A 17,182-nucleotide genomic window follows, 5' to 3' on the forward strand; every position below is an offset into this window, starting at 1 on the left:
TCTTTAAGTAGAGAGAAAGCTTGACTGACCTCGGCGACTCTTTCTTTGTTGAATTCACGCAAAATTACTATATATTCGATCATAATAAATTTTCAGGATAAAAATGATTCTTTAAGGAGTATGGAGAAAGATTGTCTGACCTCGTTGACTATCCTTTTATTGAATTTATGCAAAATCACTATATATTCTACCATAATAAATTTTCAGGAAAAAAATATTCTTTAAGTAAAGAGAAAGCTTGACTGACCTCGTTGACTATCTCTTTATTGAATGCATGCAAAATCACAATATATTCTATCATAATAAATTTCCAGGAAAAAATTGATTCTTTAAGGAGTATGGATAAAGATTGACTGACCTTGTTGACTATCCCTTTATTGAATTCACGCAAAATCACTACATATTCTAACATAATAAATTTTCAGGAAAAAAATGATTCTTTAAGTGAAGATAAAGATTGACTGACCTCGGCGACTCTCTCCTTGTTCAGGAACGAAGACTCATGGTTGTCATAGAGCAATGCGGTCTCGCGGTAGGTGATAAGTCCCCAGTTCTCCATGGCGCCGGCGCTGAAGTCCGGTATCGCGATCATGTCTTGCTTCGGCAGCGGGAAGGTCACGTTGAACCAGCGCTCGAAGTACGACAGCACTCTTGGTCCGATATTCGCAGCATACGCCGTCTGGAAGTAAACAGATTTATAACGGAACTGTGATAATGTATTCCTTAACTCCAATATTGCCACCCCTTAATGTATGTGCATTATGTAATGTATATTAGTTCGCTACGTTTCGGATAGATACACATACGCTGTCTGTCCGTATAGAAAGTGCTTAATTCAAACTTAGACAATACAGTGCATGTTATGATTTTAATGCCAACTTAGCTTACATGTAATGCAAGTAAAGATGTTGGTAAATTTGCGCAACAAAACAAACAAAAACATGGTTAAATATTTTAAGACATTGTATTTTCTGTGAAACGTATTTATATACAAACAAACACACACACACATATATATACATACGTTTATATATATATATATACATATATATATATATATATAAAACACATTGGATTTATATATATATATATATATATATATAAATCCAATGTGTATGCACATATAAAGTAAATAAATTAAGTAAACATAATTAATACACTTTTACAATAAGCTAAATTACATTTATAATTTATATTATGTAAATATATGTATGTATATATATCTATATACGCAAATAGTATATATAAATATATACACACAAACATATATATATATATATATATATATATATATATTTCTCTGAGACATCGTCTCTCCTCTCGCGTCATGAGACGTTATATACAGTCTCTTTCCAACAGTTGCTATTCTAAATATTTGGGAAGACCTATGTCCAGCTGTGAACGTTTTACATCTAAACTGGTGATGATGTCTATACTCTTTCTCTCCGAGAGATAGATTATACAATACTTAGTTCACCAATGTAAATATGGTACAATAAACAATTTCTCTTTCACCTGATCGATAGCGTCACTCCTGGCCCAAATCCTGAACTTGGTGTTTGCCAGCTCTGGTGGGCTTTCCACGTGGGAGAACTTTGATACCACGAACGCCACCAGGTACGTCGACATCGGCACTGAGTTTTCGAACTGGTCCCATACGAAATGTGATCTGTCGTTTCTGTGAATTGTAATAAATGGTTAGATTACAGGTGAAAGTTCCTCGGAACTGGTTTCCTGTTCATCATCGTAGAAAGGGTCATTAGCCTTATTTTGGTCACCAACAGTGAAGCCAGTGGGTACCAAGTCCTAAGGTCCGTGTAGATCCTCATTAGAACAAGAAGTTGGAAAAGATAAAGGCTGCCATTACAAGAATTCAATTGGATTCTAGTTTCTATATAAATAGGCTCTAAATAACCTTAATACGAATCAAACAGGCTGGATTCAAAAGTAATTTGGTTGACAGACGGAAAAAGGAAAACTCAAGAATTTTGGGGAATGCTTTGCGAAATAAGAAGATGTTTAATCAACCATCACCGATGCTCTATAAGACGAATGTGTAGCCTTACACTGTGGAGTTTCCTTGGTGGTCTACCAAGCATTTCAACTTGAAAGTTTCTGATATACACAGCCTGAGTGACAATTTACCGACTTCCTTATTTCCCAGTTATAACCCAGGTGTTTTCAGGGTCAGAACGAAGGTACCTACTGAACTTGTGTGGATATCTACGAATCCATCGTCGCTTTCCATGCGCTATATTCATTTCTCTTTAATAAAACTATTGCCAGATATACAACCATGATGTTAGAGGAAGTGTGATCCACCATTTTGCTATGACTCTTTCGCCAAACTTTTGCTGCCTATATCTTAGCTGTCTTCATCAGCACCATACTCAGTTCTAAAACTGTTCCTGATATCACCTTGATAAATATATAAAAAATATTGAAGGTATAATTACATACTTGAATTTCTTTCCAATCACCTCCCATGGCCACACGTCTTCGAGAACACTAGAGGAAAAATAAGAAAATATTTATTTATTTATTTATCTAACACCAACATAACATACAAAAGAAAAAATATATCTAATATTAAAGTAGACAGCTATGATCTAAATAACTGTAAAACAATTCCATTTAAAGTAATAATAATATAAATTTAATTAAAATATATTGCAATGAATAATATGAAATAAATTACCATTTCATATATACCACTTATGTATATGTTTACATATGTAACATATTTATTTTTACATAAATATATATATACACAAATGTAGGAACACTTTAGTTCGAACTGTGCCGATAGATGGCGTTCGTAGTATATTGCATCGCGCTTCTATATCAATTTATAAGGATCAATAAAGACATTGCAATTTATTTATACATAAATATATATATACACAAATGTAGGAACACTTTTACTTCGAACTGTGCCGATAGATGGCGTTCGTAGTATATTGCATCGCGCTTCTATATCAATTTATATGGATCAATAAAGACATTGCAATTTATTTATACATAAATATATATATACACAAATGTAGGAACACTTTTACTTCGAAATGTGCCGATAGATGGCGTTAGTAGTATATTGCATCGCGCTTCTATATCAATTTATATGGATCAATGAAGACATTGCATATTATTTATATATTTGCTTTTAAACCAATTTTGTTTTGTAAAATCAATAAAAATGATAAAATATCTTACTTGTCGCCGGTGGCGTTGTACAGGGGCATATTGGAGACGGCTGTGAAGTCGCGATGGTGACCAATGGCCAGCCTGAAGGTTGCTTTGTACATCGGTTCGTCGAAGCAAGGAAAGCCTTTCCGAGCCGATATCGCTTCAAACTGCGTCGCTATTAGGTACCTGAAAAAAATACAGTTACACAATCATTACGGATTATACCAAGGGTATTAGATAAGACGAAAATCCGTTATATTCATTATCATCACCAAGTCTGCGACGATGTTCGATTATGCGTTTCCTGTATCTAGTTAAACCTATCGTCGTCGCCGCTTGAAAATCTTTCCGACGTCAACGAAAGTAGGTTGTACTAGCGATGTTCCCCGGTCACTGCCACTTCAAACATCACATACGGTTTTATAAAGGTATAGCCATACTAGAAATAAACTCGCGAGCTCCGAGCATACTGTGATGCCGACTCCTTTTGAAAAACTGTCTTATCATGCGACTCGTCATAATGAATGACGGACAGACGTAATATTATTTCAGCAGATGTATATATATATATATATATATATGTATATATATACATATATATATATATATAAAATATAATAATATATGTATATATATATATATATATATATATAAAAGAAAATTGATCGAAAATGAATACGTTTAGTAGAATATGGGAGGCCTGTCGGATCTAGAGTGAATATAGGATTATTGTACATATATGTATAGATCTGCAATATTAAACTAAAAAATGTGCTATTGTGGAGTTTCTTCCTGCTTCTTCTCCACAACTATAACACTTTACGAAGCAGAATAGAGTCAAAAATAAAATATATAAAAGATAAACTAATAATAAATTGTCAACCAATAAGAGTTCTGTTAAAAGTTACAATGAATAAACTAATTTTACTTTTCTAATGGATTCAGGCGTTACTTTGCGGAAGTCCATCCTAAGTAAGAAAATGACTAATATATAGCTACTCCCCCCTTCAGGGGGCATCCTCAGTAATGTTACAACGATTAGTGCGAAACACCGAATCAACAGTGTAAAGTGAAACACGTGTTGAGTGATTTAACGGTGGTAGTTGTGTAATTCGCATTGTTTACCGCATGCGCATTTATCAGCTGGCCCGCGAGCGGTGCACTTTTTTGCACGACTACTGCTACATAGCGGAAGTAGCTATATATTAGTCCTTTTCTTAATTTTATTTTAACCTTTTGATATATAAGAGGATAATAAGAAATAGACAATTGAATAACATTTCTATTGCCATTAGGGTTAGAAGGTGTTCGAGGGTCGACTACCAACCAGTAGACTTGGACAAGGTAAGTCTTCTAATAGATGAACTGATGGCAGTCAAGATTATAGGATGTCGCTAGATGCTAGCAACGCAAGCCTTCGTGACAATCTATGACAGAGACTTATGCCTTTCAATGTGCGTTTATTGACTGATATACTGATGCATATATAGCTCTCATCTTCACTATAAGCATTACGCAGGTAATAATAGAAATAAATAGAATAACAATACAATACTCACTCTTTCTGTTTACTTTTCTTATTAACGTATGTACTTATATAGACTCCATCGAGTCCAATCTTCAGGTTTCCATAAAAGGGGATCCTCAGCTGATAGCTCTCGTCCTGCCTTAGTTCTCTATCGAAGGCTATGGTCAGGAAGTTGTAGGTGTCATTTAGCTTCACTCCAGTGACCTTGGGAAGGTCACCGCCTCCCAGTAAAGTCACTTTATCATCAGCAACAACGAAGTCTTGAGCGTGGAGAATTATTTTCGATGTTGTTTTCTTTATGTTCAACTGTAAATAAAAATATGGTACCTCTTTAGACAATGATATCAATTTTTAATTTGGGTTTAACTTTTATTTATTATTTTGCTATTTAAGATTGCACATAGGCCAACGGTATTAAAATTAAATATAATGTAATTTTAAATATATTATTTAATAAAAATTTCATACTTTAGATCAGTGATTCTCAAAGTGGTCTATATCGACCCCTAAGGGTCTATGAAAACCTGCAAGGGGTCTACGTCAGTTAAAAAAAATTTCGGGGTCCATGAAATTAAAATGGGGGTCCTCGATAGTCGATCTCAACACATACACTGATAGCACCTATTTACTTACATCATACTATCTTATAATATCAAAACATTTACATTATTTATAAAAGTACCTATGAAGTAAAAAATTTAGGTCTGGACATCATTAGCCGAGGAGATATAAGATTAACCCTTACAAAATTGACGCCAAATGTTGATAATTTATTATTAAAGCATCAGGTTCATCCTTCTCACTAAAAATATTGATTTATTTCTTATGTTATTTTATTTATAGTTTATTTGATGTTACTTATATTTTACATAACAGATACAAAATTTTATTTTGAGTACTTTTAATTTAAATTCAATTAATAAATGTATAAATTAACATGTGTTTTTACTTTAAGTTTTTAACACTAAACTTCACTACAGTTAGAAATTTACAGGAAATCAATATCAGGTAAGTAGGGGGTCTACCCAACACGGAAAAACATGGCAAGGGGTCAACGACACAAAAAAGTTTGGGGAACTCTGCTTTAGATGTACGTGTTTTTTTGATCTTATATAGATACTTTTTTCTGTAACCTCTTTATAATCTATGAACATTAAAACGTCCTTGAGAGATGTTTTTAAGAAAATTGGTATTCTAATGATAGTTCGCCGCGCTTTTTTTAATAACATTCTTTCAAAGCACGAGTTACAGAACCCTCTAAACAATAAACACGGAACCCTAGGATCAAGAAGTGTCGTGAACACGCGTGAACTTGAAGTTATTTATAAATTTTTGTGTACGGTTCTCGGAAATTCTAACCGAGTACTATCTCGAACTTACTAGAACCATATCCGTAGTATAAATAGGTGTACTCCCCAGGTCGATAGACCATCTGATTTGTAAATAAAAAACTCCTTGCGAACCAGTGGTGTTTCATTTCGAGTCAGAACCTTCAGTACGTAAAAATGTTATATTTATGTGTCATGATTTAAAATCTTCTATTAAAAATATTGACAGATATATGATAAATAGAATAAATAAAAATAAACTTGTTACGACTAAATTACGTCATCAAAAATTTAACAAAACCTTCACTTGTCTGAGTGTATAATATATATAATAAAGTTCCTTCCTTTTCGTAGTTTAAAATATAAAAGTATATTTTAAAGAAATCTTATTGTAGCAATCAAGAGTTTTTACTTGATCTTAATGCGTCGAACTTGCTTTGTTGACTCATTTACATGATTGATATTATAATTTAAATGAGAACCGGAAAGTAATGTCGCTTACATAAGCTAAATTCATACGACTACATTCTTAACAAGTTTTTATTTTTAATCAACTATATATTCATCTTTATCAACAACCTTTTGCGATATATACAAATCAATGTCGGAGCGGTAACAAATTAATCGGTTTTTTTGTAAAATATGTCGACAAAATTTTTTTAAATTTCATTTATAATAACTATTGAGTTTCTGGCAGGCTTTTCCTACAGATAATCCGAGCCTGTGGTAACTTACCGCTTATAATATTAAAATGTATTATTTTGAATTTCGAATCAGATTAGGCTTCGATTTCTTCTCATATCATATAATAGTCGTACGTATATCGAACGTAAGGACGTCACTGGCCATCCCCACCCATCACTCTGATTTCTTTTCCTATTCCTTCACTGTCCATGCCGCAAGATTATGGAACGCTCTCCCCTACGAAGTACGTGATTGTCCATCATTACCTGTATTTAAAAAGCGGGTCAAAGAGCACTATTTATCGCTAGTTGTCTAGTATATATAATATTTTTAGTTATATATGTTACATATGTATTTATGCTTATATTATGTATATATATTATTTATTATGCTTATTTATGTAAGTATATAATATGTAAGTATACATTTATGTTCATGTTAAGTATGATATATATGTAATTATGGTCAAAAGTCGTATCTATTGTAAATATTTCAATTTAATTATTGTGCACGTTGTGTCTGCCTTACTTTTTATGAATCTCCTTCCGTAGGCCTACTAGAAGAAATTTCTGGCTAGAAATAAGTAGTGCCTGTTGTGTCAGTTATATTTGTATTGTTACTTTAGTGTTTTTATTGTGTACAATAAACTGTTAAATAAATAAATAAGAGTGTTAACTGTAAATGAACCTTTGAATAATCATATGAACAAATAAATATATTGAAACATACTGCCAACCCATGACGACTCTTTATTCTCGGCAAATAAAGCAATTCTTAAACGTCTCGGCTACTTCGTCACGCCACGCCATATTAATTTATCGACACGGTATTTATTCGATGACAAAAGTCCAAAAATAAAAGGTTATATTATTATAATAAATACTAGATCATCAGAGAATCTGAAATTGATAATACCGGTGCATTCTTCCTCGTTCACGGTCAAATCTTTCACCAAACAGGCCGTTCGATTGTGGAATGATTTACCGCTGAATATATGACGTGCTATATAACTATTTACTAGACCTATGATTATTTATCTGTTAATTCATTTCTTTTTCTTCCTCTGTTTCTATCTGAGGCAAGTGCGATCAAAATCAGTTAGATGTTTTTATTTATTATTATATTATACATATGTATTCATGTTTAAGTACGTATGTTTGTATATGTTTATGTTCGTTTGTTTGTAAATATGTATGTTTTGTACACGTAAACTACCCATTATTATTACTCCTATCTTTTACATACTACATCTGTAAGAAATTGTCTTGTGTGATAAGACTGGCCTTTGTACATCTTTGTATATTACTGTAAAACTATTTAAATGTATTCTAACGTGTACAATAAAGAATATTAAATAAATAAATAAATAAAATTTTACCTAAGGCCTCAAACCTCTTACGTCGCTTATGCAGATGCACCATGGATTCAATAGACTCAAATATATAAAAAACGGTGAAATTTGCAATAGTCAAGAAAATAAATCAAAATAAAGTATATAAGGCATACCGAAAAATGCATTACGAAAAATGTTTTTAAACGGTTTTATTTAGTTCGACCCGTACGGAATTTATTTGGATCAAAATTAGAAATTGAAATTTAAGCACCTTCCCGTTGTCAGATTGATCTGAAATTTGGTACACACATTTAATTTAGATTACAATACAATATAATAAAATCAATAACATTATAAATCTAAGATGGCCGCCGATACAAAATGGCGGATCACATATTTTTCCTTAACCCCCTCAATATGGTTATCAAATGAAAGGGCTACACTAGTAAAACTCGATGAATATGTCAAAATTTAAAATTCAAGATGGACGCCGTTCCAATATGGCGCACTAGGTACATATTTTTCCACAACCACCACAATATGGGTATCAAAAAACCGTTTAACTTAAAAGTTTTTTAAATGTATTTGTTTTAGAAAAAAGTAATTACATAGTGCCAAATATTAAAATAACATAAGAAATATATATTTCATTATTTTGTATATTTGTATGTATGTATATTGACGTACACCCTAAACCGCCCTCTCCTTCATGTCTCTCATCTCCATTCAAAGGTTGTCTGGTAGAGATCGCCTCGTGCAATAAGACCGCCTCTTGTATCTTTATATAAATTGTTTCTTTTTTTTAGTTATTATCTATGGTGTACAATAAATTGTAAAAAAAAAGAAGTGTAAATAAATATAGAGTCTGTAATAAAATATTATCCGTGATAATTAATGTAAAAAACTTTGATCTAATAATGTAGATGAAAGGAGATGCAAGAAAGAAGATATACAAGCGGAGAATGGCAGACCACGTGAAGCGTAAAAGTAATGTGAAGGAAGAAAGAGAACGTAGAAGAAAATTTGTAACGTCCCTGCCCTACACAAGGGAGAACAATGGGCCCTCAAAAACGGAGGTCATAGTATAAAAAATTATCTCTTCTAGGGGATATATATGAATAAATTGACGCTATATATGTATGTATGTTTTTTCTATATATACAAGTTAATTACCCGTTATTTATACATATGTTTCCGTACTATGGTTGTGTGTAAGAAATTGCCTCGTGTGATAAGACCGCCCATTATAAATTTTCTTTGCTATTATACAACTATGTATATGTTATCTTACGTGAACAATAAATAATATTAAATAAATAAAATAAACAACGTAATTTACAACTAGTAACACCATAAATAAAAATTACTCAAATTTTAATATTTAAACACGAAATCTCAACGTAATAACATTTGCATATACATAAAGAAGTGTCGGACAGTCTGTTTAAAACGGAACATTAGAGACAAAGTTGCATGTAAAAAGTAACATAGGTCAATGACCCGGTGTTCAAATGTTGTAATGCTTAAATCGTTTGATTTGACATATGCTACTCCCACGCCGAATAACTTCGGGTTCAATGACTTAAGTGTAATTAGAATCAATTATACCACCACAGATATCTTTCGGGGAGATCTATGCCCTACAGTGGGCGTCTGTGGGCTTTAAAAAAGTTATTAAACATATGTAGATATTTGATAGAATCAGGCGTTACCTTGCGGAAGTCCATCTTAAGTAAGAAAAGGACCAATATTTAGCCACTTCCGCACATGCAGTGGTAGTCGTGCAACAAAGTGCACCGCCGCGTATGCGGCAAACAATGCGAATCACACAACCGCCACCGCCAAATCACTCAACACGTGCTTCACCCCTCCACGGGGCATCTTCAGGAGTTATGTTATACCGATTAGTGCCAAACATAGAGTGAGCTCAGTATTATCTGCGGGCTTGCGGGCGGTGCACTTTGTTACACGACCACCACTGCATGTGCGGAAGTGACTAAATATTGGTCCTTTTCTTACATATATAGATACTCGCAGATGTGTAACCATCATTATCTCAGCCGTTGAATGTTCACAGCTGGACATAGGCCATACTTATACACATAAGGTTGTAGTGCCAGATGGTTCATGTTTTGAATGAGATGTGAACACATTGTACCTAAAAATTACAGTTTTTTTTTAACAAAAAACCTATGCACATAGTGTTTAAGTCAAGTTACAAAAGCAAATTTTAATTGTCGATAAATCTCTTTTTAATTACAGTTCAACCTGATTCAAGATGCAATAATGCAACGGTGATAATGATTTATAAAGGCGGATTTAATCGAAAGATTAAAGAAAATCTACTTCGACAATTTTTCTTTATTTACAAAATGTCTGAGAAAGTATTTTAATATACAGGATGATTGACTATTGCTGTAAAAGTTTTAAAGGGGTAAATGTATAGCATATTTGTATTTGATCACTGTGTAATATGTTACATTAATCTATGTCTCTCTGATAGAATGCTACAGGCAATAATTTCTAGCTGTAAAGTTCGTAAAGACAATAAATAATTATTATTTTTAATATGTACTAATTTTTATTATCATTACGTCATTTATTATCTCTGAAACAATTGATATATACAGGATGTACCATGCACTAATTTACAGAAAATTATTTTAATCAACCCTTAAAACTTTGTACTGCTACAAGTTTTTGGTCTGTCGCATTTTAAACCAAAAATTATTATACAATATTTCAAAGTGATCACCCCTTTAAAGCCACTTATAATAAATCACCCTGTATACTAAAATAGTTTCCCAACATTATTCATCCATTCAAGCTTCTATATACTCATAATTATTCATACTGTACATAATTTATATTTGTTTCATTCAAAAGAATATAACAATTGAATTATTTGAACAATAACGTCAGTGTCTGACAAATATAGTATGGTCTAAAAAAACGTATACAATGAGTGTCACCGCAGCCCACTTTCCACTGCTGGGCGTCGTCGCCCACGTCCGCGACCGCACATTGCCAACTGCTCACAAAAACAGCCTTTTGTTCGGACGGTGAAACTTGTACAAGGTTGTTTCTGGGTGTAACATTTATTTTTATATTTGATCTTTAATCGATTTTCTGTTGCAATTAGATATACTATAGCATAGTCATATATAAGTACACATACATATATAAATATACCAATATATACAAATATATGTATAGATATATGTAGAAAGAAAAAGAAAAGAGAAAAGTTAATATTCATTTATTTAATATAGGAAATTTTAAGTGAACTCCTATTCATCGAAAACTTATTATTTATTTATTTTATTAATCTATTTTATTTTTAACTCTACTCTGCTTTGCAAGGTGTTATAGTTATGGAGAAGAAACATAAAGAAACTCCACAACAACACGTAACTATTTTAACAACACGGATGTGCAAATGTATCAGATACAGCCTTAATCAAAATAATCAGGCGACATCACTGTTAAGGGCTCTTGTCATTTAAATATTCGTTTATTGAATAATAAGCTTTTTCCGTCAATTTACTTTTAACATGCGTTTTAGATTTTCTTAATGGTAGTCCGATAGTATTTTGCGGAATTTTGTTGAATAAATGTCATTTTGTTTATTACAAATGAATTATTTCAGATAAGACGTATCAAAAAACAGAGAGAAAATATTAATTATTACGTGAATAAATTATAAACAAAATATTGTCACTGTTCATCCATGACAGGAAAGATACGAGAGGTACTCTGTGTTTGGCACTAATCGGTGTAACATAGCTCCTGAAGATGCCCCGTGGAGGGGTGAAACACGTGTTGAGTAATTTGGCGGTGGCGGTTGTGTGATTCGCATTGTTTGCCGCAAACGCATTTACCAGCGGGCTGGCGTGCGGTGCACTTTGTTGCACGACTACCACTGCATGTGCGGAAGTGGCTAAATATTGGTCCTTTTCTTACTTAGGAAAGATACAAGAGGCAGCAAAAATATTGCCATTAAAAAGGTAAACTCAATGGAGAAATGCGAGGACGCCATTTTGTCAGGATTAAGGAGATAAAACCTAAAGTCTTGTAGGTATAGCCTTCCGGTAAAAGCTTATTCTGACTGTTTCGAAGACTGGAAAAAGCTTTGGCAAAAGTGCGTTTTATCAGACGGTGATTACTTTGAAGGTGATGAAATTGATTTAGAAGAATTTATATTTTATTTACAAATTCACCTTACTTTTTTAATCACATTATTATATACAGATTGAATATACTATAAATATATATCTAAGTACATTATGTCGGAATTTCTAAAGCAGTGAATCAAAAGATTTAAATAAAAATATGTTTTAAGGCTTTCATATAAACTTTTCTATGTTTGTGTTAATAAGTCGATACTAAATGAGTGTCGACGTGTGATTATTTACTCCTGTGTATTTTGACCCCATGAGATCGAAACCTGAATTCCTCATTTAGCAAATGTAACTTAATAACATATCTGAGATTAATCACTTTATACATATTGATTGCAGACAAATAAGCTATACGTTCAACCTTTCAACATTTTATACCTATTTACTATTAGCATATATATTGCTATGGTATAGCTTTTGTGTCTGACATTTATTTGTAATGGCGGCATTCAAAATATATATATATAAATATATATATATATATATATATATATATATATATAATTTTGCCATTATCCCTTAGGATCATTTACTGTGACCATTTACGTATGTCAAAGGAAAAATATAAGAGAAGAGCCAATGGCATCCTTCATGTTAAAGTTATGAGTTTCAAACGCGAAAACAAACACCGATAAGTACATAAAGAAAAATCATAGTCTATTTATAATTAATAAGTCGTCAAAGTTTTTGCATCTGTTACTCTGTGATACGTTTTATCATAATTCACGTCACAGGTGGCGCAAAAGTAATGTCATAATGTGAATGCATCTTTATTTTTACAAACGGTGGCAAATGTCACTGTGCTTTTATAATTATGATGTAGATATATAGAAAATCAGTTGTAAATAAATGATGGCTATTGGTGCCGGAAGGTGGCGTGGGTAGGAATCTTCCTAGATGGAGCGACGACATAAGGTAAAGGGAATTCGCGGTATGCAGGCACCGCGACACCAGTAGCCTTGCAGTGGGCGTCCACTGGTTGAAGAAGAAGCGATGGAGCAATGGTCACAATACTGAGCGACCAATTTACAGTCTATTGTTTTAATGCAGCTTCAATTTCCACGTTGTGAACCTTATGTTCAATCAAGCGTTTGGCCGTGCGCCCTGTACAAACTGGATCTACTAGAGATATCGCAAGCCACGCAACTTACAATCCTTGAAAATCAAACTTGAATAAGATATCGCCATTTGTAGCCAGATGATTTGCGAGCAATAATTCGAAATGCCGTAAAATTTTGCCATTAACTCTAGAGATGACCACTTGAAGGATATTATTTTTATAATTAATACAATTAATTTTACACTTTCCAATATTTACTTTTCAATAATAAAGTTATCTTTTTTAATTTTTAACAAAATGGCTGCCGTTTCAAATTGTGACATTACTTTTGCGCCACCTGTTTTTTTTTTTCTTTCTCTACTCTTTCTATTGCAATAAAAAGTTATATGTATCTCTTTAAATTAATTAAATTTTGATATTAAAAACGGAGGCGTCGATGAAAAAAATTCCTAAATATACTCAAGTAATGACGTCATTTCTTTAAGGCATTTTATTGTGCGCTGTGTGGATCGCGTAAGGCTATTCATATTCTGCGCATGCGCTGTGGCCAGGGCCGGCGCTTCGCATTCTACATGGCAGTGTGTCACGTGTAATTTACTTTTCCTCATCGTTGTCCATTGACACACTTATTTTTCGTCTACTAAAATAGCTGGCCTCAACATCGTATCATTGCTATTGATTTACTGCTATATGCTATATGCTATTTGCTATATTGCTATTAGCTCTACAGTTCATCATAATGTCGGATATAGGCCTCCCTCAAAGATTTTCAATAGAGCTAAAGAACTAAGAGTAACAATCTTTTATATAATTCACATATTGTGCATTAATTATATAGAAATGATACTCATAAAAAAAGGACAGCAGCATTCTCTGCTTACCAGACTGCGATCACCAACGCTCCTGTCAAGCAGAGCGATTATGTGAATTCCCCCAAAGATATCTTTGGGGGAAGCCTATGTATGGCAGTTGGTATCTATGGGCTGAAACGAAGAACAATTTGAACCATCCAGCATTTTGTGATCACAGCTTTTATCATGTTATTGGTGTGGACTATGGTCTTCACTCCAGCACCTTGTAGTCCCCAGTGGTCATCTCTGCCCACTGCTTTTTCAGCTTACAACTACTATATATACTTTCATTCATCAACAGATCTCCTCGTTCCTGAGTCAATCTCATGAGGAAATGCCGAAGGTAGTTGTCTCTAACGATCGTTGATCAACTGCCAGCTTGCAAATAAGGCCAAAACTAAGAGATCACATTTCACCATGAATTACTTACTGGTAACTTATTCTTATATGGTCCCCATTTTTGTGGTCACTTCATTCCCCCTATCATGTGTAAGATAGAGACGTTATATTTCAGGTGAATTATATATATATATATATATATCTAATATACAAACTTGAACTTCTCTGAAACAGCTGGACTGATTTTTACCAAATTTAATATGCGTATTCAGTAGGTCTGAGAATCGGCTACTATCTATAATCTATACCCCTAAGTGATAAAGGTTGTTCACACTCAAAAATTTTTTTTTATTTTTTTAACGAAATCTTTTTGTTTTTATTTTATTATGATACAACATACAAAAATACATACAAACCTAAATTTTCACCCCTCTACGATCAACCCTTATCTTACATTTGTTAATTAAAAACTTTAATTTTTTTTGCAAAACAACATTTGCGGGATCAGCTAGTAATATATATGTGTGTATACTTGACGTTTTATAAGCTCCTGGAAACTAGATCAATTTGAAATAAAGAATGTTCAATTAAAATGAATAGATTAACTATATATTTATAATAAGCAACATACCAGGATATCAGCTACTCCGTAGAAGCTGTGATTTGTCCTCGGGTCTACGTCGAAGGCGAGCCTCAAGTCGTAGTGCTTCGGGGCGACGTCCCCCGGCAGCAGGTACTCGGCGCCTGCCAGCTGGATGACCAGCAAGATATACAGCGACCGTCGCATCTTCTTTTACTGGAAGAAGAGAAAAGATCTTAGAAGACATCTTTACTTTCTCATATAACAAGAAGCTGGTTGCAGGCAGCTCAAGACGAGTCATCGAGGCAGACTTTTGGCGGAGGCCTATGAGCCTATGGCCTATTGAGCATGATGATAGTAAAGGGTATGATGTCCATCTACAAGATGAACCAGACAAGCTTGTTAAAATGACCTGAAAATGCTGGACGCAACGTTCTATTGCAAATATATATGAGAGGCCTATGATAATTATATTCGCGTAGGAACATATATATATACTCAATATCCCTCAGTTTAGATCAGTAACATGTCGACATAGTATGGATATACACAGTGCAGGTGTCGGATTAATTGGTGTTGTAGAGAGTACCAAACTTAGCAAGGTTTCGTTTCCAAGCAATCACCGATCACATTCCTCTTCCTTCTTCTTCTTTTCAGGCGATGGACGCCCACATCAAGACATTTACCTCCTCCAAAGATTACTTCAATGACCGATCCTGCTCATCCAGCGAATTCCCACGATCTTATCAATGTCATCCGTCCACTTAGTGGGGGGCCTACCCATGCTGATCTATAATGTCTACCGGCACGTGGGCACCACTTGAGAACCTCTCACCCACTGCCATTCAAGACGAGCAATACTTCGAACTATGCTGGTGATCTTGGAGCCTCTGTGGATTTCATTTCTGATTCTATCTCAAATATGTAATAGATTCAGGCGTTACTTTGTGGAAGTCTTTACGCAGAACTTCATACCTTATCCGGTGCCGCCCAAATATAGAAGCTTGCAATAACTTAGGAGTCTTCAAGATATGAGTGAATAGGCATCTTCTAGGTAAGCGTGTAGAATCGTAGACCTGGTCATCGCTTATCAGGCGAGACAGATGTCAAAAGCAATTTCTCACTCTCCCAGGCATTCCTCACGCATAGATTTAATAGTGATATCTGAAGGCTTCTACTCAACCTTCCTTTCGTAAACTTGGGAGAATCACAGACCTGGTTCATTGTATTTCATTTCAAAGCTAGCCAACCTTCAAATCGAAAGCCTTTCACTTTGCACGACATCTCTACATCATCGTATTTCTTCTGCAGCTGCGTTATAATCTCTTCTTTTAACGTTCTAAGTAAGAAAAAGACTAATATATAGCTACTTCCGCTATGTAGCAGTAGTCGTGCAATAAAGTGCACCGCCCGCCAGCCCGCTGATAAATGCGTAGACTGTTGGTAAATTTGTCCACATGCTGACTATGGTTATATAGCGAAAGTAGCTATATATTAGTCCTTATTTTACTGATTCGATCTCGCAGCGAAACTCAAGCAATGCATTCTCCATTACTCTCTGGGTCAACTTGAGCCTTATTATGATCTAAGTGATCACGTCTCGGATCCGTATGTCATCACCGGCAACACACATTTGTCAAACTTTCGACTAATACATACGAATTATATTCGTTCTTACAATAACCAGTTTCCAATAATTACGCTTTCACAATGCGATCACACCGACACAATATATTAAGTTTTTTTTTATTTAATTATTACATTTAATTTTGAATAATACGTATTATAAATTACCTCGTATTATCCAACATATGAAACTACAAAACAATTTAAAAAAAATCCTTGTTAATACCTTTACAACGAAAGAACGTGAGTCGATGACAATCCAAGCGACAATGCAAACGAGAACCTTACGTATGTATATAAAAAGCCTTATTTTAAAACCCTCATAAACAATATCCTACATAACTAGCATAATTGGTCTAGAAATCCATACAAATTATCGATGTAAAGCAATTCTGACATGTGGGTGTCGGCCATCTTTGATTGGTCGTTGATGATTATACCGCTGCAACAATTTCATATATGTACGCTAATCGCACACTTAAACTG

At 33.8% G+C, this 17,182-nt stretch overlaps 1 protein-coding gene across 1 annotated transcript in view; it reads right to left on the minus strand.

Moving 5' to 3' along the window:
- Positions 1-17,182, minus strand: part of LOC137925942 (aminopeptidase N-like) — a 65,671-nt gene that overhangs the window by 17,222 nt on the left and 31,267 nt on the right. The window contains exons 2-7 of the mRNA XM_068769438.1: positions 15,122-15,286; positions 4,746-5,020; positions 3,214-3,372; positions 2,461-2,508; positions 1,516-1,678; positions 467-679 (exon numbers count right to left, since the gene is read on the minus strand). Coding sequence (XP_068625539.1) covers positions 467-679; positions 1,516-1,678; positions 2,461-2,508; positions 3,214-3,372; positions 4,746-5,020; positions 15,122-15,277 — 1,014 coding nt within the window. The 5' untranslated portion in view covers positions 15,278-15,286. The remainder of the gene's footprint in view (positions 1-466; positions 680-1,515; positions 1,679-2,460; positions 2,509-3,213; positions 3,373-4,745; positions 5,021-15,121; positions 15,287-17,182) is intronic.

Source organism: Battus philenor, unplaced genomic scaffold (genome assembly GCF_028537555.1).
Source record: "Battus philenor isolate CCGP_79_NKW_IND1 unplaced genomic scaffold, ilBatPhil1.0.hap1 SCAF_28, whole genome shotgun sequence".
NCBI classification, from domain to species: domain Eukaryota; kingdom Metazoa; phylum Arthropoda; class Insecta; order Lepidoptera; family Papilionidae; genus Battus; species Battus philenor.